This window comes from Schistocerca nitens, chromosome 7 (assembly GCF_023898315.1).
Source record: "Schistocerca nitens isolate TAMUIC-IGC-003100 chromosome 7, iqSchNite1.1, whole genome shotgun sequence".
Lineage (NCBI taxonomy): Eukaryota > Metazoa > Arthropoda > Insecta > Orthoptera > Acrididae > Schistocerca > Schistocerca nitens.
In genome coordinates this window covers 633,062,067-633,084,500 of record NC_064620.1, presented here as the reverse complement: position 1 = coordinate 633,084,500, position 22,434 = coordinate 633,062,067, and the positions used below count along the sequence as shown (strand labels likewise).

The 22,434-nt window shown below is 42.0% G+C and overlaps 1 protein-coding gene across 1 annotated transcript in view; it reads left to right on the top strand.

Moving 5' to 3' along the window:
• The window catches only part of LOC126194656 (TRAF3-interacting protein 1), a 260,931-nt gene that overhangs the window by 155,875 nt on the left and 82,622 nt on the right, over nucleotides 1–22,434 (top strand). The window contains exons 6-7 of the mRNA XM_049932847.1: nucleotides 4,638–4,842; nucleotides 14,255–14,315. Of these exons, the coding sequence (XP_049788804.1) occupies nucleotides 4,638–4,842; nucleotides 14,255–14,315 (266 nt within the window). The remainder of the gene's footprint in view (nucleotides 1–4,637; nucleotides 4,843–14,254; nucleotides 14,316–22,434) is intronic.

The following is a 22,434-nucleotide window of genomic DNA, read 5'->3' as shown; positions in this document are numbered from 1 at the left end:
TGTAGCTAGTCTAGCACAGCGTGGATACTGAAAAAGAAATAACAGAAACAGTAACTGAAGGTTGAATAGAATTCATTGTGCAAGCCGTGAGTTTTCCTTGGCAATATTTTTTACACAGTTAATCAAATAGTCTTCTTCACAGTGCTAGGGAATACTGATATGGCATTTGTATACATGGAGCAGTTTAGATAACTTTATGTACTTTGATTCTCATTTCTGAGATACAGTGTGTAACTACTGAAATTTGTACAGTTCAGGTTAAAATTATAAATGATCTATAATGGGTTCAGTCTCATTCACTTTATTTGTAAAAGGAATCAGTTATTCACTCTACAGTGGGTTTTGCACTGTTTTGAAATTTCCTGACAGATTAAAATCATGTGCTGGACCAGGACCCAAACCTGGAATGTTGCCTTTTTCAAACAGTACCCTTATTGGCTGAGCTGTCAAGGCATGATCTGCCTTCATAGCTTTACCTTATCCACTACCTCTCTCCTTCCTTTGAAGCTATCGACAGACAGTTTCAAAATTACACCTCCAAAGACTAGTACAGAATTGATCAGGTCACTAAAAAGTAATAATTCATTCTGCTGGCTAGGATGATGTTCCTAGCAGAATGTTAAAATCTTGTGCTGACTTGATAGAATTATCCATAAACTATCTTTTTAACCAAAGAATAAGTCAGAGCATATTTCTGACAGGCTGTAATCTACTGTAGTATACGCCAATCAAAATTACTTTGTGGTTGATGGAGTACCATGGTGGGGAGTGGTGTTGCCATTGTGCGTGATTGATAGGTTACCGTAGTGGGGAGTGGTGTTGCCATTGTGCTGCCTGTTGTATCTGGTATTGTGGAAATAACTGACATGGAAAGTCAGGTAGCCATTAACACATTTATTCTCAGTCTCATGAACATGAAGTAATTTTATAACAGCAGAAACATGGTACAAGTTCTATGGAGAATCGCAGAAATGAATTACACAACATAAGGTTTCATCTTCACTTGACTTAACTGAAAAAAAAAAAAAAAAATTCTGAAAAGTAACTTTTAAATTTCATTCCAGAACTTGGCAATATTAGTTCCTTTGGAATAAGGAGTGCAGTCCTGGTAAGCAAGCAACAAAATAATTCGAAATCTAATGCAATGTTTTATTCTGCTGGGCAAGCAGTGGAATATTTCTAAGTCTGAAATAAAGTTTCTGCAGCTTGGACAAAGTATGGAACAGTCACCAATTGTCACTCTCTAGAAAAAGTAACTATACTATACAGTGTAATAGCAGAAAAAATATTAAAGCTGAGGAATTAATCTTTCTTTGGAAAACTACAGTTCAAAAATTGAGTTGTTTTAATTTGTGGCTGATAACTTTGAACTGTTAAACATATATTAAAGAATACCTTCAGCTAAGTGATAATGATGTTAATTTTCAGCCCAGAGTGTGCTGAACTAAATGCATTTTATCTGAAAGACTTAGAACAATCCCCTAATGAATAATTGAAAAAAATGTAGATGCTTGCAAATACGAAAAAAACTCATGCGGCCTGGAATAAATATGGCCACCATTTCAAAATAATAAACAATAAAAAAAATATTTTTGTGACTTTTAAACATTGGGGAATTCACCCAGCAAATATAAAATTTTCCTGAGATGGTCAAGCATCCAGTGCTGTACCACTTGGTATTGATTCACCCAGGTTCCAAAATCAACCTTAGCAGACACAACTGAGATGATAGCTAAACAGACCTACAAGAAGCTCATACCTAAGAGTTCAAGCCTTAAGCTTACAAAGACTCATGTTAGTCAATTTCAAGCAAGCCTAGTGACCTGTTATTACCATATGAAGACATTAATGGTCATACACAGGATGAAGAACAATGTGTAAAATTCGTGGGGGTCCACTTGGATAACAAGTTAAAATGGAGTCAGTACATGGATAAATTCACCAGGAGCCTCAGTTCAAGATACAGTTCAAGATAATGGGAGTTTCCAAATAATGTTCCAATAAACATATAATCTTTGTCATGAAATACTGACTAAATCACTGGCCAAACAAAAAAAATGGAGAACCTTCCCCATTTTTTTCGTCTGAAAATTATCTGCTCTTACTAAAAAAAGCTGTTGAAGACTTTGGCAAACCTTTTTTTGTATGTACCAGCTGTATGTCACCAACATGAATCGAGAAATCTCTTTTGTGGTTGCTTATTCTGAAATAAGCACATAGCTGTGTGTTCTAGGTAATGGCAGTTTCCAAAGGATCTTCCAATCAACTTAAAATCTTTGTCATTAATTACAGACTAAACCACTGGTAAAAGAAAAAAACAACCCTGGGAAAAGAATTTTTACCTAAAAACTATCCACAGTTACTGCAGATGGCATTTCTGTACATATTGGAAGAATTATGTGTGTACTTTGTATGCAGTTTCTACACATAACGCAACATTAAGAGTGAATATGTGTATAAAACATAAGTTACAGGATCACTAAAAATGACAGTCACAATCTCATAGCCTGTAATGTTATGCTGATCAGGGAGTTGGAGATGCACAGTAACAGTATTTCACAGAGAGAGCAGAGGTGGCTCAGGGCTGCCTATGCTGTGGAGATTGATTTTTGTGATACAAGGATTTTGAGGGATAGGAACTAGTAGAATTTGAAAATCCTATGAAAGGAGGGTGGGGTCTGGAGAATGGAATTTTTGTGGTTAGGCCATTGGAGAGTATTCCATGTGTGTTAGGCAGCACTGAAGGAGCAAGATGGGAGACTGGATTCTAGCTAGGGATAGGGATACTTTTTTGAACTGTTGCAGACATATGTTGCAGGGGTCTATTAGGAATGGTATGTCGCTAGGAAACATCCAACATCTCCAACCAGTCACTCATAGTGTAGCCTCTCACACTAACGACATGAACCACTTCCTTCATCAACTCTTGACCATACCGTATGCATCATCCCCCTGCACCTAATGTCTCCAGTGCCCATGACCTTGCTGCTACCAAACACTCTCTCTCCCAACATCCTTCTCAATCCAAATCCATTACCTTATTCCTTATGCACCTTATCAATTACAGCCTCAAACATAATTACTGCTCCTTTGTGGGGAAAATATATAAACAAATGCATGGTACAGCCATGGGGAACCACATGGCACCTTCCCATGCTAGTCTGTTCATAGGCCATCTAGAGGAAACATTCCTAACCTCACAAACCTCAAATCCACAGTTTGGTTTATGTTCATTGATGATACCTTCATCATGTGGACCCACAGCAAAGACACCCTATCCCATTCCTCAGAGCCTCAACATCTTCTGCCCATTCACTTCACCTGCTCCTCCTCAGCCCAATATGCCACCTTCTGTGACATTGACTTCCACCTCTCTGATGACTCCATTCATTCCTCTGTCTATATCAAGCCCAATAGTCATCGACAGCTCCTGAATTTTGACAGCTTCACCCTTTGCAAGTCCAAAAATCGCTCCCATACAGCATGGTCATTCATAGATGGCATATCTGCAGTGATGAAAATTTCCTTCTCCAGTGTCTGAGGTCTTCACAGACGTGCAATAGCCCTCAAATTTAGTCCGCAACAGATTTCCTGTGCCATATCCTCACACACCCCTTATGCTCCCACAGTCTACAGGAACGAGCAGCTAAGGTGCCCCCCCCCCCCCCCCCCCGCCCTTCTCTCCCTATATCATCTCAGGCTGGAGCAACTAAACCAGAGTATCAACTGTCTGCCATTGTATCCAAAAAAGGAGAACACCCTACCCATAATCCTTCCAACCCCTCTTACTCTGGGTTCCCACCAACTTCCCAACCGTCACCAGTACAGATTACTCTAGTCCTGTCACTGGCATATCTTATCTCATCAGAGGCAGGGTCATCTCTGAAAGTAGCTATGTCATACACTAGCTCTGCTGTGATTTCTGCACAGCATTTTATGTGAGCATAACCATCAGCCTGCTGTTCAACAGAATGAATCCACCCTCCTAAGAAGTAAATTGATCACCTATGATGGAACACACTGCTAAGCACAACTTGCTCAAGTTCAATGGCTGCTTCACAACCCATCCGATCTGGATCCTTCACCCAGAACTGACTTTTATAACTATGTAGATGGGACCTGTCCTTGCAACACATTCTTTGTTCCTCTAATTCTCTTGGCCTCAGCTTGTGCTAACACACTGTACCCACATCTGTTGATCAACTGTTGGCCCTTTTCCTCCTCCTAAACCGTTCCACGACATCATAGTCATTGTGCTTTACACCATCTCTCTGACTTCAATGCCCTTGTGTCAATGTCCCAATCCTACCTCCCACTTCCTGCATCTTCTGTCCCTCTGCTCACCATCACCTGACACAGCCTACTTGTTAAACTGCTGTCCCGGCATTGTGTGTTCAGCCAACACAGTGTGTGTGTGTGTGTGTGTGTGTGTGTGTGTGTGTGTGTGTGTGTGTAACCTAGCTCATTAAAGAATTCGTCTGAAAGCTAGCTAAGTTTCCATTTTCTGTGTGCCTGGTGAGAGACTCAACACTTCTGCTATTCAGTATATAGCAGTGAAGAAAACAGCTAATTATTTTAATAACAGTGAGTGCCCTAATCAAGGAATTTATAAGCATGTTGTTATGTATTCATTACAGTTCAGAAGCAAAGCGTAAGAAAGGCATGACTGAAGTACACAAGAAAAAGAAAATGGATGTAAGATCTGACACGGCAGAAGCACAGGAGCATGAAAATATTTTACCAGCAGAGGGAGAAAATGTTAAACCAACTACAAAACAACATGAAACTAAAGTGTTGGAGTTACCATCTTCCATAATAGAAACCAGAATGAATATAGAAAAGGTTTGACTTTTTACTGAGTAGCATGCAGTTTACCATGTTATTACATGAGCTGTTACATACATACAATACAGAAAGGGCAGATTTCTACTTCCACAAATATGAGAAGCTGAATCACAGAAAGGTACAGTGGAAAACAATGCTAGAAATATTTCAGTTTCTGGACAAAGTTCTCAATCAGAAGTAGAAAACACACACACACACGCACACACACGCACACACACACACACACACACACACACACACATTCACACAACTCTCACTCGCATGACCACTGTCTCTGGATGCCAAGTCAGTCTTTGGTGCATTGAAATAGTGGCCATATTTATGTGTGTTATTGTTTTGTGAATGTGTGTGTGGTTTCTATTGCAAAAGAAGGGCTTTGTCCTGGAGTTTAATTGATGGGGTTTTGGTATTATGTGTTCCACTCCATCAATGATGTGTCACCCAGATGATATGTGTGCCGGCTTTTACCCTGCAAATATCTTGCAGCTGTTATTCTTGAAGTTATTTGCTGTGATGGACCTGCTGTGTAGTGCCACTAGACCATAACATATCATCTTGATGTTGATGTAGATGTAGACTTGTGAACCTTCTGCAGATTTGGGTGCTGAAAGAGAGCTCCAATTTGTTCAAACTACTGAAGTCATGTAATCACTTTTACAATGACTCTACTGTGTTATAAGCACAATGTTTCCACTGTACAACTTAATTTACAATTGAACCAGTGAGTGCAGAAACCACTTCAGTCACAAATTGCAAATTTTTCAGGAGAGAGAAAAAAGTCATAACTCTCCAAATTATCAAATAGTTTAACTTTTTTTTCCTCTGTCAGAACATGCATTTATGTTGTTGTCATGCAGAAATTTCCTAATTTCAACAGGCTCAGGAAAATTTAAAATTTGATCTGGACTTATGCTGTTTCTGCACTCAACTGGTTTTTACAGACAGCTGAAAACTTGGAAAAAGGTAATCATTCATTTAAAGGTTATATTTTTCCATATTATATCAAGAATGAAGTTACAGCATTGCAAAGTTATCAGAGAACAGGAAACGCTCTTAAATTAGATTATTCTCGACCATTGTATCATTGTCATGTGCAGTGGTTGGCCTGGTAAACATTTCATCATAGGAAACTTAGAAGTTTTCAGGAATATGAATTATCATCTTCTTGATGTCTTCCATTTTCTTGATGTTGATTGGAACTTTGCCTGATTGGTAGGCTGTAATACTTGAAGGAAAATTGATATCTACGTTTTGAGAAGCAGGTTTCAGCATCTGATGGCTGTGCTTTTGTAATCCATCAGTGGAAGGGTATCCTGTGATTACTCCTTTTTCTTTAGAGTTATAGGCCAACTCTATATATTGAGTGGGAGCAAACATGAATTTTTCTTCTATTGGCCCACTCCTCCCTCAGCATTCTCTGGAGAATGTTTTTTTTTTTTTTTTGTGTAATATTCCTTCCACCAATTAACAAAATCTTTTACATCAGTGGTGAGTAGCTTGACGATGGGAAAGTTGTCACTCGACTGAGCACGCAACTTTTCATATTCATCAGGTGTATATATCTGATCATTATTATGTATCAACCTCTTAATAGTACCAAAATCTCAGTCGTTTGGAAGATATGAATGCCCTCCAATCAGAAAGTAATGAAAAATTAGTTCAAAACGTCCTGTATCTGCAAGAGCAAGGCAGAATCTTATCATGGTGTTATTCCGATTCTGTCCGCAGGTGTCATCGGAAAAGAAATACAGATTTGATGGAATATTAGTGTCTATGTATTTCAATAGCATGCTGCATATCTCATTGGCTCCTTTGTGGGCTGCTCCTTCATGGTATAGGAATATTTCAGATTTCATAGTTTTTAGGTTTTTATGCCAAAACAACTCACCCAGAGTTGTCTCAAGTAAAATATATCCTGAACTGGGATTGCTGGAAGGGGGGGGATTTTGTGTAAAATCAGATGAAAGTGCGACTGTGTCTTCACATTCCACACATGACGCTTTGAAGTTTATTGTAAAATTTCTTGGCTCGTCTATTGTGGATAGTAAGTTCAGCAAGAGCAGCCCTTTTAGCTGCATCATCGATAGAGGAGCTCTTGATTTTTACAGCAAGCTTTTCACATTTTATGCAAGTATCTACCTGCGGATGTCCGAACCGTAATGAAAAGTTGTCATGAAAGTTTATAAGATAAAACTCATACTTAACAGCATCAAAATAACTGATATCTTTGGCGCCATAGTGGGTAATCTCGGTGGGGAATGATGAAATATGCTCATGTATTTTAGAACAAACTTCGGCAGAAATCATGTTCTTCTTGAGATTTTTACCTTGTTTATCTAGAGGTGATTTACCCTCTGTTAGGAGATCAGTAAGCCTGTGAACCCTGCCGTCAGTAATGCTGTAGAATGAAATAAAAACTTTCTTACATACCCTTTTCCTTTCTTCTCTGTATAATAAGAAATATTCGAAACTGACTGCTGTTTCTCTCGGCTGTTCAGAATGAGGATTACAGTGCTTAATGGTTTGTTTTTCAGTCAGTTGTTGTAAGAAAATATCTTGCTCATCTTTTGATTTCAACTGATTCAAATTAGCAACAAATTCAGAATTTTCATCTTGTTGTAGATGGAATGAGACACTCTTTCCACCCCACGAACTTTAGAGATTCTAATGACATTTCTTCAATGTTTTCTTCATTTCTCCTTGTCTTCTTAGAAGCTGTTTCATGATCGCCTTCACTGCTTTTGGTACTCAGACATATTGAACGTAGAACAGGAAACGTTAAGCATGAACTTAGAGCATGTTGAAAACAATCAACAAAACATAGACTTTGATAAGAGCAGCTGTTTAGGCTGGTAAACACAGTGTGCATGCTGAGTAAAAGGGGCAAGACTGGTCATGTTATCTAGCAGTGGGAGAAGAAACCACGTCAGTCACTGACTCATGTTATTTCTGCACTCAGCATTCGAAAAAGACACCCTGTATCGACGGATCTACTCAACAGACTAACATGGTTCTTGCACTCAACATGAATCTTGCCTTTCTAAGCATCTTTTCATTGAATACGATTTTTCGCATTTTTGTGACTGAAGTGGTTTCTGCAGTCATTGATTCAGTTGTGAATGACACAGCTCTCCCTTATCTCATACCTCAAAATAGATAACAACGAGTATTGATTTTGCTACAACACTGAAGAATAAACAGGCCTTCACGGCTGATGGAGATGTGAGCTCACTGTTGTGCCTTTTTGATCTTCTGAGCTGACATCTTTTGCTCCCAGTCTGCACATATGGCAAACCAGTGCATGCACAGTGGGATGTTACACTCTTAACTACTACCTAAACTATGTTTCCAGAGTCAAACAATGGAAAATTCAGGATGGAATGTAGCAGTATTATGAAAAGGGTAGCTGCTGCTCACCATATAGAGGAGATGCTTAGTCGCAGATAGGCACAACAAAAAGACTGCCGGAAAGTAAGCTTTTGGCCAACAAGACCTTAGTTTCTTTCGATGAAGGTCATGTTGGCCAAAAGCTCGCTTACCTACAATCTTTTTGTTGTGCCTAGCTGTGACTCAGCATCTCTGTTATATGATGAGCAGCAGCTATCCTTTTCATAATATTGATAAGCTACATTTCTGGTTTCCGAGGGCATCTTCTGTTGGCTGTCTGCAACTTAGTGTCACCTCTTTGTACTGAGTAGCAATCAACCCGTGCCATATTGTTGTTATTCGACACTGGACTTCCAATGTTACATATACAGGGTGCGTCAAAAAAATGTATACACACTTTGAAGCATCATAGAAAATTTATTTCCCACTCTACAATGTTAAATTTCTGGAAATGGAAAGCTTAAAATTGAATTGGAAAAATAAATGTACTTTGCAAATGTGATTAATGTTCAAACTGGTGGCATTTCTGAGTACGAGTCACCACCGATTCCGTACATCGTACCAAAGTGTCCAATGAGACTCCTGCGCACACCGCCTGAATCTCATTCCAAAGTGTGTCCAGGTTATGCGGTTTACATTTGTACACCTCATCTTTTACTGTGCCCCATAAGAAGATATCCTGCTGCGTGAGGTCTGGGGAGCGTGCAGGAAACTCGATTGGTCGCCTGCGTCCTATCCAGTGGCCTGGCACATTGTGATCCAGGTATGCTCGTACGTCCCTATGATAGTGCAACTCATCATTACTGTATAATGCACGAATGGCAGGGAATATGGAGTCAGTAAGCATTGTTAGGTACGTTTCTCCAGTAACAGTACCTTCAAAGCGGAAAGGCCCAATGAGTCCCCTTGCAGACAAACCACACCACACATTTACACCAGGCAAATTCACTGCCTTTTCAACTGTAATGTGAGGATTATCTTCAGCCCAGTACACAAAATTGTGCCTGTTGACAGTTCCATTGAGTATGAATTGGGCTTCATCTGACCAAATTATGCTACCCATACATCCCGGTTCACATCTCACCATCTCCTGAATCCATTCACAAAATTCTAACCTTCGATCTGGATCGTCGTCACTTAGCTGTTGCACCAGCCTTGGAATGTACACACGAAACTGCCTTTCTTCAGAATGCGTAGCACACTACTAGCACTTACATTACTCTCACGTGCCGCTTGCCTTGAAGATTTTTGAGGCGAACGCTGAAACAGTACCGAGACCGCAGTTGTGGAATCGTCACTTGTAGCTGTACGAGGTCGCCCTGATCGACCTTTATGCACATCACACACTGTTCCGTGAATTTTGAATTTGTCTCGTAGATGTGTAATTGTTAACCTTGAAAGTGGTTCTGTATCGTACTCACTTCTCCACTGTCATCGAACCGCAGCTATATTCTCAAACTTCCAGTACTACCTAATTATCTGCTTCCACGCTTCAAAGCTCAAACGCACATCCTCCATGTTGCAGTTACTTCCTTGCAGTTACTTCCTTGCCACTGCTGCCACCTGTTGAAGAAATATAACATTACTTTCTCACCGATATTTAACCTAGTAGAACGGGCAATAAATTGTCTATGACAGTTCAAAGTGAGTATACATTTTTTTGATGCACCCTGTATGTTTTATTTTGCAGTTATTTGCACAAAAGATGTCAATTTTTCAGAACAATTTGAAATGGGCATAGATCATATAGATGAGCAAAATGATGAATTGGTAAGATACTGTGATTACTCTTGGAGGATGCAGGCTAAACTCAGATTTAGATTTCCACATTTCCTTATATTGAGATTTCCTTTGGACGCAACAGATCTTATATCCTAAATAATCATACTGTTAGCAGGATGTTCAGCCCTGCTCACCCTTCATTCGTACGATCATCATCGGACGAGACTTTAATCATCCAGCAGTCAGTTGAGATGGTTACAGTTTTCTAAGAGGTGCATGTGATAAGATGTCCTGTGAAACATTATTAAATGCCTTCATTGAAAATTACCCAGAATAGATGGTTAGGGGACCCACTCATGATGGAACAAATAGACCTGACCTTTCTGGATGTCCATATGTGTCAGTGAACATAAGGCCATGATTACCATTGTATAAGTGGCAAGTAAAGCAAGTAGAAAGATTTACATATTCAGTAAGGTAGATGAAGAGGAACTGATCGGTACAGAAGCATGTAGAGTAACTGTGGCTGAGGATTAGAAGAGCAGTTGACTAAGCACTGGATAGATGAGCATTTCCTGATGGAAGAGACCCTACAAACTATACAGTCCCTGTAAACAAATTTCTAAAGAAACACCAATCACTAATAGATGTAAAAACAAAAATAGAGAGATACTGAATGAAACATTTTTGGATTTCAAAAAGACATTGCATGAAGGCTTCAATGATTACCATTGCAAAACCTTATTGAATGATTTCTCACAAAATCAAAAGAAATTTTGGTCATAAGAAAAGACTGTCAGTGGCACCAAAGTTAGTGTCTGTATACTCATGGATGACATGGTAACTGAAATTGAGGGTAGTAAAGCATAAGCAAAAATTATGAACTAGTATTTTCAAATGTTCTTTTACAAAGGAAAATCGATGAGATTTACATCAGTTTAGTTCTTGCACCTACACAAAGATGAGTGATATAGATATTGGTGTCAATGACACTGAGAAACAACTGAAATTGCTAAAGTTAAACAAGGCTCCCTGATAGATCCTGTACAGAATTTACAACAGAGGCAACTCACATTGTAACCATAATATAACATGGATCCCTTGAACAAAACATTCTGACCAGTCATTGGAAGAAAGCACAATCATAGCCATCTACAATAAGAATAGCAAAAGTGATCCACAAAACTAATGTCCATTCTCATTTACTTCCATCTGTTGTAGAATCTTAGAACATTTTTTGCACTCAAACATAATGATATATTAATGTTGTTCTACCAGGTATACACCATTAACTAATCTTGCAGAGAAATCTAAGATACCACATAATGACATGTCTGGAACTTGATGATCTCCTCCTTGCTAATCAACATGGATTCCAAAATCACTGATCATGTGAACCCAAATTGTGCTTTTCTCAAGACATTCTGAATAACATGTGTTGAGGTTCAGGCAGATGCAGTATTTCGTGTCTTTCAAAAAAAGAGTTTGAGCTGCTACCACACAAATGTTTATTAACAAAAGTAAGATTGTAAGAGATATAAAATAAAATTTGTGACTGGTTTGAGTATTTCTTGGTATGAAAGATTTGGGATATTATCATGGCTGGAGTGTCATTAACAGAAGTGGAAGTAACTTCAAGGAATAGCATTGGGAGCCTAGTTGTTTATGTTGTCTGCTAATGATTTGGCTGACAGTATTAAAATAACACCCAAACTTTTGCATATGATGCAGTTACTTGTAATGTATTACCTGGAAAAAGCTGTGCAAATGTCTACAGCTACACTCTGCAAATCATCATGAGATGCATGGCAGTGTGTACATCAAATTGAACCAGTTATTAGGGTTTCTTCCTGTTTTATTCACATATGGATTGTGGGAAGAATGATTGTTTGAATGCTTATGTGCATGCAGTAATTATTCTAATTTTATCCTCATGATCCCTATGTGAGCTATATGTAGTGGGTTGTAGTTTCAAACTGGTGCTAGTACTGAAAGCTTCCTGTAAATGAAGAGAAATATAAAACTGTACATTTTACAAAATGCAGAATCGTAGTATCTTCTGATTACATCGTCAAAGAATTACAGTTTAAATCTGTCTACTCATATAAATACCTGGGTGTAACAGCTTGTGTGGATATAAAATGGAATATTCGTTTATTCTCTGTCACAGGGGAATCATATGGCAACTTTGGTTCATTGGCAGGACACTAGGAAAATGCTGTCAGCCTACAAAGGAGACTACTTATGAAACACTTATGCATATCATATTGGAATATTGCACTGTACAGGACCCACACCAAATCAAATTAACAGGAGATATTGAATGTATACAGAGAAGAGTGGCACGAATGATCAGAGGTTTGATGGAAGACCATCATAGATAGATGAAAAAGTTGACTTGGCAGGTGACAGCTATCTCATAAAAGCCGTTCATGAAGTTTAAAGAACCAGTATTAAGTGAAGGATCTAGGAATACCTTCAGCCTCCTATGTATCATTCCCATAGGGACTACAAAGCCAAGATAGATGAATTACAATACAGTTTGTGAAGCCGTCATTCTTCCTGCACTCCATATTAAATTGGAATAGAAAGAAACATTAATTTGTGGTAGAATGCTAAGTGTCATCTTCCATGCCCCCAAAGTCATTTACATAATATGTATGTAGATGTAGATGCATAGCTGTAGAACAAGGCTTTTGTTTCTTTTTTCTGATGACAAAATCTCCATGAGTTGTTTCCACCTGGAGATCCAATTGGGGATATTCCTTTGAAATATTTTACCTGGGAGAATACCATCATCATTGCACCATATAGTACATTTGCATGTTTCTGGAAAATATAACAGTTGTAGTTTCCATTTACTTTCAGTCGTGATGCAGTAGCAGCATAGCATGGTCGTTTACAAAGTGACATCAGTCAGTCATCCAGTCTCTTTTTCCCAGTGCTTACTGTAAGGCTGCTTCTTCTGTTCTGTGTATTAATCACACAGAAGTGTGTGTACACTGATATGCTTAATCTTCCAGCACAGAAAATGAATACTAATTATTAACTAAAACAGTCAGTCATCTGTACTTTGTGCACTTGTTTGTGATTCGGCACATCGAGATTTCAGTGCTGGTCTATTCATTTGATCTCTGTAATGTACCAAACTCTTTGTAAGTATCATCATGTCAAGAGTGCCATTAATGTTTATGAAAATTCTTGTTCGCCACAAAAGGAATATTGTGCCATCACACATGCAGTGCCCACAGACAGCAGATATAATTTGTTCTTGCTTTACTTTTTGAGTTCAGAAACACTAAATTTAAATGACATTGTCCACTTGAATTGTTCATCACATTCATGGCTATCATCACTTTTTAGTGCCACTTTACAGGGTTGCTCCTATGTCTTGATATTTTTGTCTTTAGTCAATTCAAGGCTTTCCATGCACCAAATGGCAGCTATTGAGCTGTGATGAACTCTTTGTTCAGTCTGCAGTTATCTGCTGAGTGATGAGACAATATCTTGACTGTGTATGGAGTGCAATAGTTTGTTGTATGAAGCCTAGGTCTTGTGGCTGGGATTCTGAATAACTCTCATTTAGTTTCTTTCCTCAATCTCTGCTTCTTATTGGCACCTAGTGTTGGGAGGTACTGCTGTGCATCTTGTTAGGTAAAGCTTGTGAAATGTAATGATTCTGGATGATTCATTTGAGTCACTTCATCCTATTTTGTGTTGGTAGTTGGTTCATTGGCTGGTGCAGCAGCATAATACTCTGCAATTGCCCGCCTGCCCCCCTCCCCCCTTTTCTGTCTCAAGTCAATTAGAAACAGTCATTTTTCATGTGTAGCTATTTCTTACACTTAATTTCCATTTCAGTTCCTCACAGTGCATGTTAATTTCTAGAATATGAGCAAACTTCCACCCTGTGTATTTTGGGTGGTCACAATCATCTAAAATGGCTATTCTCTATTCAAAATTTAAACATTCCCATGTCTCTTTGCTTCAAAAGTGAAATGTATACTCTTTGGGTCTTATTTGTGTTAGACTTCAGATGGTTAATCTCATAACAAGTGGAGAGGCTAATCATGTGAAGGGTATCCCCAGATTAGGGGTTTGGCTTATTAACAAATCAGTGTGTTAAGAGCTTTTTGGCATGAAACAGTCCACAGCTATTAGAAATACACTTCTGTGCACACCTAAGCTTGTGCTTTGGAGTACTATGCAGTCTGGACTTTATCATATTGTCAATATTATATGTGCTTTTACTGTATTGTGTTTGATATTGAGTAGATATATAGTTTTGTCTTTGTTTTAGGAAAAGCAAGAGCTTTCTGCAGAAGTGGACACAGCAACAAAGAAAGGAAAAAGGTCTGCTCGTAAGTATTACATAAAATGATTATTAGTTTGATTCAAGAGCTATTGATGTTAACAGTTGTTGAGTTAACATCAAAAACTGAAATAAAACTGTCAGTAGATGTCATTATTGGTAGGATTGGCAGACATTGCAAAAGGAAGCTGTAGTCAGTTTTTGTGTTTCTGTGAACATAAGGTATAAACTGACTGTGTAAGTATTGGCCAGATGTGGCTTAAGTTCAAAGAAATAGTGTTGATGGCAATTGATAGATTTATACCAAATAAATTAATAATAGATGGAACAGATCCCCCATGGTACACAAAAATCTCAGTACACTGCTGCAAGCAGTGAAAAAGGCGTACCAGATTTAAAAGAACACAAAAATCCAAAATTTGGGATGTTTTACAGGCACTCAGAACTCTGCACGGACTTCATTGATAGATGCTTTTAATAGTTTCTACAATGACATCCGATGTCATAATATGGGAGAATGTCCCAAGAGATTCTGGTTGTTTGTATTATATATCAGTGGCAAGACACAATCCCTTTACTGTGCAGTAATGATGGTAATGTTACCGAGGATAATGCCACTTTAGTGGAGTTACCACAAACTGGCTCCTGATGAAATTTCTTTATCAAAGATGCAGTAAATATTTCAGAGTTTGAATCATCAACTGCTGTCAACATGAATAATTGAGAAGTATAAACCATCTGTGCAACAAAGCAAGTCTTCCTGTCCACAGTGTGTACCAATTAGGTTACCATTTGGAGGTATGCCAATGAAATATCTCCATTTGTAGCAATCATATCTTCACTTAGAAACTGGATAGTTGCTCAGGTCACACCAATTCACAAAAACGAAATAAGAGTAAACCACTGAATTATAGACCCATATTTTGTACATGAATTTGTAGTACGTTCTGGAACATATAATATGTTTCAACATAGTGGCATAACCTTGAAGAAAATAATCTATTGACACATATCCAGCACGGATACAGAAAATATCATTTTTGTGAAACAAAACTACCTCTTTTATTCGCACAGAGTAACGAGTACTGTCGACAGGGGATCCATGTTGACTCCATATATCTAGAAATCCAGAAGGCTTTCGACACTTTTACTCACAACTGGCTTCTAATTCAGTTGCATGCCTATGGAGTAAGATCTGAATTGTGTGACTTTCAGAAAAATCAAATCACAGGTCATATATCTGTATGGTGCAAAAAGTGGCAATTAACCCTAAACACTGAAAAGTGTGAGGTCCCTCACCTGAGTTCCAAAAAATCCATTAAAAGTTCAGTTGCACAATAAATCATACAAATTTACAGGAGGTTATCAAGTCAACTAAATCCAAGGGATTACAAATATGAACAACTTAAATTGGGTAAATGCTACAGGGAGTTCTTGCCCTGTCAGATTTGCATTGAATCTCAAACTTTTGATGATTTCCTCTTTCATCCTCATCATCATTATCATCATAAGATTTCAGTAGGGCAGTAGGTACTTCATTTAGTTTGCCAAATTATGCCGTGGACACATTGCTAAGTCACAGAACTTCCATATGCTACCAGAGATCATATTGATATCTGTGGCTGAAAAACATTGGCATCAATGCTGATTTTCTTACAACTGTGAAGGACTCAACTAATTTCTCTGTTGCCTTCAGTTTGTCAGCTCACTCAGGAGATGGCTGAAAGGTGTGTGGCCAAAGTAAAAGGCCAAGAAATGGAGTTTGTGTGGCTGCAATCCCGAAATATAAAGTGCATTTTTGAGCTGAAATCAGTTATTTGTTGCTAGACCATGACAGCTTTTCCTTCCTTCATATAGATCACTTATGTGTCTGTGTAAAAATATTTTAACATGTGTGGCGTAGAGCGCCATAAATATCGATATTTGTTCTGTGCGCAAGTGTGCTATCTTTGAGGAGAGGGCTTTGGGGAGGATGTTGGACGCTAACAGCAGTTAGCCTCCGGACTTGTATCTGTGTAGAAGCTAAGTGAGAATAAATCTGTATATGAGAGAATTCTAGTTGTTTACCTACAACTATACCATATTCCCTCACTGGTGACCCCGTTGTTGTGTAATACGCGTCCGAGTTACCGCCCAAAGGTTATTTACGCGCCTACCGCGTCTGGTTTCTCCGCGATCGCGAGGGCCTTTGTTCAGCTCCAGACAATGGCCTTTCAGCATTCATCGCCGCCCAGATTCCAGCAACATCTCTCCAGCACTCCTGCCGTCGTAGTGGACATGCCGCAAGAATCTTCGGGATCCTTCAGCCAGAACATGCAGTGGAATTCATCGAGTGCTGCCAGTTTCTTCCAACCGCCAACGGTCGTGGACTCTGGCTTTGTTAGCCTGGACCTTCCCACGTGTTCTCCACAGAGTGTTGGTCAGAACATTCCTACGCCTGTGTCGAACACACAATTCAATACAGTTCATGGCGTCGAGCGAGGTTTTGCTACTTTGGAAAATCCAGGCAGCTCCCGCCACGTGTGTATCCTTCCGCGCCGGCTAGTCAACAGGTGTTCAATGCTCGCCAAACATCAAATATCACACCGAGTGTGCATCCTAGTGGACATGTGTGGGATCCTTGTGTTGCTTCTAATTAAGTCAGCAATTCTGTGCTGGACAGTAATTACTCCGACATCTACAACCAGCCCCACCACTCACGGTCGAGTGAATACTGTGTGCATAACGGACATTCACCGGCGTACTTAAGCACTTGTGGCTTCTCTCCGAGCTACCACGTCAATGAGAATGCACATTTTGACTACGATCCTCACACCGTTCGAGCGTCCGTCGCTTCTCAACCCCCCCCCCCCCCCCCCCCCCCCCGGCGTCAAGTGATTTTTCGCGATTCCTGCATTACGGGACGCCAATAATTCAAACTCGCAATCTTCTGCATGCTCTACTTCCGTCCGAAGTAATAGGCGCACCTCCGCAGTGACTGCAGTGCCGAATCTGCTGAAATTACCAGACTTCAAACCCGCTCACCCGGAGTTCTGGTTTAACCTGGTTGAGCAAACATTCAATGTCTTTTTTGGACGACGACGCACGCTTCGCCTGCCTCATGAACCATCTTCATGACCGCGTCGATTTAATTTACGATCTGGTCAAAGCACCCCCCCCCCCTAGCAAGGAAGTATGCTGTGGCGAAACAGACGATACTGGAGCGCGTCTTTAAAACCAGGAGAGAAAATGCGACAGCTCATCTACGAAGAGCGTCTCAGCGGCAGGTCTCCGTCCCAGCTGTGGCGGTGCATCCGTCTTCTCGTCGATGAGCAAGTTATGCCTGATGACACGCTCGCAGAAATCTGGACTGAAAAGCTGCCTTTTCCTGTCTAGACTGCAATCTGCGTATGAAGATAGGCCAGTAAATGAACATTTACGTGCCGCCGACAGAGCATACTCCGCCAGGCAACGTGAGCTCCGTGCACTGCATTCTGGACGTGACCGCACTAAGACGCTTTCTGACGCCACACCCTTTTCTGGTGCTGCTAATAACAAGTTTGTTAAACTAGCCGCCCTGCCTGCACCTTCAACTCCCCGCAACGACAGTGCATCGGCCTCTGTGGAAGGCTCTGGGGCACATACTCCGTCACCTAGCAACTACCCACAGGAGCACAGGCCCGCCCAACCTTACTGTTTCTTCCACGCGAGATTCGGGAAGCAAGCTCGTAAATGCCAGTCACCGTGTTCTTACCCAAACTCCAACCGCAGGTAGGTTACGGTGCCACCTCCTGCGATGTAAACAACGGGCACCATCCCACGTTGCACTCCGTTTCGGAAAATAACAGTAAGTGTGGTTGAGTCTATGTTCGCGATTTACGATCAGGTGTATGTTTTCTGGTAGACACTGGCGCAGACGTCTCTTTGCTACCGGTTCGCCTAGCAACCAATAGAGTGCAACCACACAAAACAGTACTTCGTGCAGTGAACTTGTCTACCCTACAGTGTTCGGGTTCCACTTTGTATACAGTGAAACTTTCGCCTGAGTGCAAGCTGGAGTGGATGTTTCTAGTGTCAACAATTGAAGAACCTATTCTCGGAATTGATTTCCTCAAGCACTATCAGTTGTCACTAGATTTTGTGCAAAATACTGTGTTTTACCCCTCCCTTAACAAACATATTCCTTTCGCTTCGCCGAGTGACAGTTCGGCTAACACCAAACATGTGTGCTGTGCTATGAAGTGTGTAAACCTATCCTTGGAGCTGCAATCTTGGACAAACAAGTGGCTAGTGGAGTGCGCCAAGTCTTCGAAGTTGCGGATGGAACGTAAGGAAATGCTGCTGCATCTCCACGACATACACCACGAGTTGGCCTCCACACAACAACGCCTCGCGGCACTACAACCAGACGACTCGTCGACTACAGACAAGGTCAGTCCGTGCCAATCTGGTGTTCCCGTGCCCGCGGACGTTAACAACAATGTTGTGAACTCTGTAAACTGTGTCAGCACCCCCTTTTGTAATGATAGGGTATGCCCGAGTGCTCATGCTCCTTGCGTTCCGAATGGACAATTAACTTGCCAAGCTCGTGGCAATGAACTACGGCCATCTGCTGTCCGGCTACGCCCACTCGTGCCTACAGCGCTTGTAGCGGCACGGCCCGCTACCAAGAACCAGTGTACCAACCTCGCCCATGTTAACACGTGTGCGGCCTTTATGCAGCCTACGAGCGGGTGGCACACCTGTACTTCCGTGCCCAGCTTGGCCCGTCCGCCACTGCCTGCTCCGCTTCACGGACATCTGACTGTCGTGCCGCGCCACGTATTGCAGTAGTCACTAATGGCACAGTTCCTCGGTTACGTCTAACCGATGGGCCGCCCATATCGCAACACCCACGCCGCCTCAAGCCAGAATTTATGAAAATTGCAAAAGAACAATTGGACGATCTGTTACAAAAGGGAATAATTGAACCTTCTTCCGGTTGCTGGGCTAGTCCTATCCTGTTTGACCAAAAGAAAGACGGTACTTGGCGTATGGTCGGAGACTATAGGCGTTTAAATGCCCGCACCATCATTGATAAATATCCGGTTCCACACATCGCAGACTTCAATCATGCGCTCGCAGGTGCAAAGTACTTCTCTGTTTTGGACTGTAAGCACGCATTTCATCAGATTCCTATGGCTCCGGAGGACATTGAAAAGACTGCCATAACCACTCCCTTCGGGCTGTTCCAATACAAATTTATGCCGTTTGGGTTGAAAAACGCCCCCCAAACGTGGCAGCGTTTCATCAATCAAACTTTATCCCATCTAGACTTTTGTTTCGTATACATGGACAACATATTGGTTTTTGCTTCTACTTTAGAACAGAGTGAGGAGCGTGTTCAAGTCATGACGGATATTTTAGCAGCCGCTGGTATTGAACTGAACAATAAAAAGACTCAATTCCACCAGTCATCCGTCACATTCCTAAGTTATGTTGTGTCATCGGACAGTCTGACACACCACAGGACAAGATCAAGCCTGTTCTCGAGATGCTATGCCCTCAGACCTATAGGGAATTACGCAGGTTCATCAGAACAGTTAATTATTACCAGAAACATTTGCCAGCCGCTTCTGCGGTGCAGGCTCCTCTCACAGATGCTCTCGCTGGCCCACAAACTTCTGGCACCCGCCAGGTACCATGGACACCAGACATGGACAAGGCATTTAATGAACTCAAACAGCTGTTGGCCTCCGCTGTCACTATTGCTCACCCACAGGCGGACGCCACAATGTTTATCACTAATGACGCTAGTGACAAAGCTATCGGCGCAGTACTGAGTCAGACATACAATGATGTTACGATCCCCCTGCAGTTTTTCTCAAAAAAGCTAAACAACGTGCAGAAGAAATACTCAGCATTCGACAGAGAATTACTTGCAGTTTACGAGGCCATAAGACACTTCAGAACTGATGTTGAGGGACGAGATTTCTATGTGCTCACTGATCACAAGCCGTTGGTTCCTGCCATAAAAAATCCTGCGGCTGATCCACCCCCACGACGCTTTCGTCACATCGATTACATCTTGCAATTTACAAATGACATTCGCTACATCCGAGGAGCGGACAATGTGGTCGCTGATTTTCCCTCGCGTGTTGGTGCTGTCACAACCTTAATTGACATAACGGACCTACCTCGGTTGCAATCGGCAGACCCCGATACCATGCAGTTAGACCACAGCTCCTCTCTCCAACCGGTATGCTCTACTTTCCCTGGCATATCTGACTTAGTGTGGTGTGATGAATCGACTGGTACGTTGCGGCCATTCATTCCTAAGCCCCTTCAACGCCAGGTCTTTGACAAACTACACACATTAGCACACCCCGGTGTCAAAGCTTCTACCCGTCTGGTAACTGAACGGTTTGTCTGGAGAGACATGCGCCATGACTGTCAGTCTTGGGCAAGGGCATGCATGGTGTGTCAACAGAACAAAGTTTCTGGGCACACTTCTCCACCCCTTGGCTGTTTTGCCCAACCGCCAGGCCGGTTTCACCATGTTCATGTCGACCTCGTAGGCCCTTTGCCCCCCTCCGAGGGTTTCCGTTACTTGTTTACAGCTATTGACAGGATGACTCGGTGGGCTGAGACTGTGCCTATTCCGAACATTACCTCTGAGACAGTAAGTCGAGCATTCTTAGATTCGTGGATCTCTAGATTTGGCTCACCTGTTTACCCCACCACTGACCAGGGGCGACAATTCGAGTCTTCAGTTTTCTCTGACTTATGTAAAATGTGTGGTATTGTCAAAATTCATACTTCTGCATACCACCCCCAAAGCAATGGGCTTGTGGAGCGATGGCATCACACCTTAAAGTTGCCATGACTCACTATGGACAGAGGCACTGCCCTTCGTGCTCCTTGGCCTTCGTGCGACTTTCAAGGAAGACCTCAAGGGTTCCGTAGCCGAGTTTGTGAATGGCCAACCTCTGGTTTTGCCTGGAGAATTAGTCACTCCGATCCCACTTCCACGGCCCTCTGAACTCCCTTCACTTCTCGAGCGGGTGCGCTTGCACTGCAGAAAAATTCAGCCGCCACCTCCGGCTGCTCGTACACCTCCGCGTGTGTATGTACCGCGCACAATAGACTCTTGTGAGTACGTGTTTCTCAGAGACGACTCAGTCAAAGCCCCGCTTCAGTCGCGCTACACAGGTCCTTACAAGGTCGTCAAACGCTCTGAGAATAACATGGATCTCCTCATAAAAGACTCTGTAACCACGGTCTCACTCAACCGAGTGAAACCAGCTTTCATTGAGCCTCAGGTGAACCTCCCTGATTCTGCCCCTATTTCTCCCACTCCTGCTTCGTGCGGCCATCCATCTTCCCACACCATGCATTTGGGTATTGATTCTCCACAGCATGCTTCTCTGCCGAGCACTGCTCCTTCTCCGTGTTCATCTAATTCGAGTGGCCAATATTTTCGGGACTTCACTCCTCACAGCCCTCGCAGTCGAACTGCCAACCACTCGGATTCTACCATTGTGTTACCATCTTTGTGTGACAGCTCTTTGTCATGCCGTTCAATCCACGCTGGCTCCTCGTTGCCTTCGGTCACGCTCCCTCGTCTGTCAGCTGATCGCCCGAGGTTGTCTCCTGCGCAGTGCAGTGCACCTGCCACCCCCCTCTTAGCAGATGCTTCCCCCTGCCATGGCTTTCCCACACCTCCCTGCCTCCCTACCATTGCTCGTACAGGTGCCATCCAAGAATTCACAACACATGTGCACCCTGATGACATACATAAATTATCTGTTGTCATAGATGGCGATACGGTGTGTGTGGTACTCGCGTGTGACAATACTGAGGGAGGAAGTGCAGAATCTCGTGTGGTGCGCCGCTTTAAATTGAGCAGAAGTGCTGCGTGTGGCAATTTGTGTGCCTTTGTTAGGCCTTCTGGCAAGGTGATTCTCCGTCTGCCGGCTGACGAAGTGCTACACCTCCACTCCAGGACGGGACGTCGTCTTCAGCCGCTGGCGTCGCTTGCTGACTTCACCGTCGACGTACCAGGTTTCACCCCCTGGTGTCCTACCAGTCGACCGCTTCCGCCTGACGCAGAAGAACTGTGCGTTACCTTCCTAACTTCTCACCCAACCCCCCCCCCCCCCATTCACAGGGACGTACTCCATACTGGGCGGGGGGGGGGGGGGGGCTAT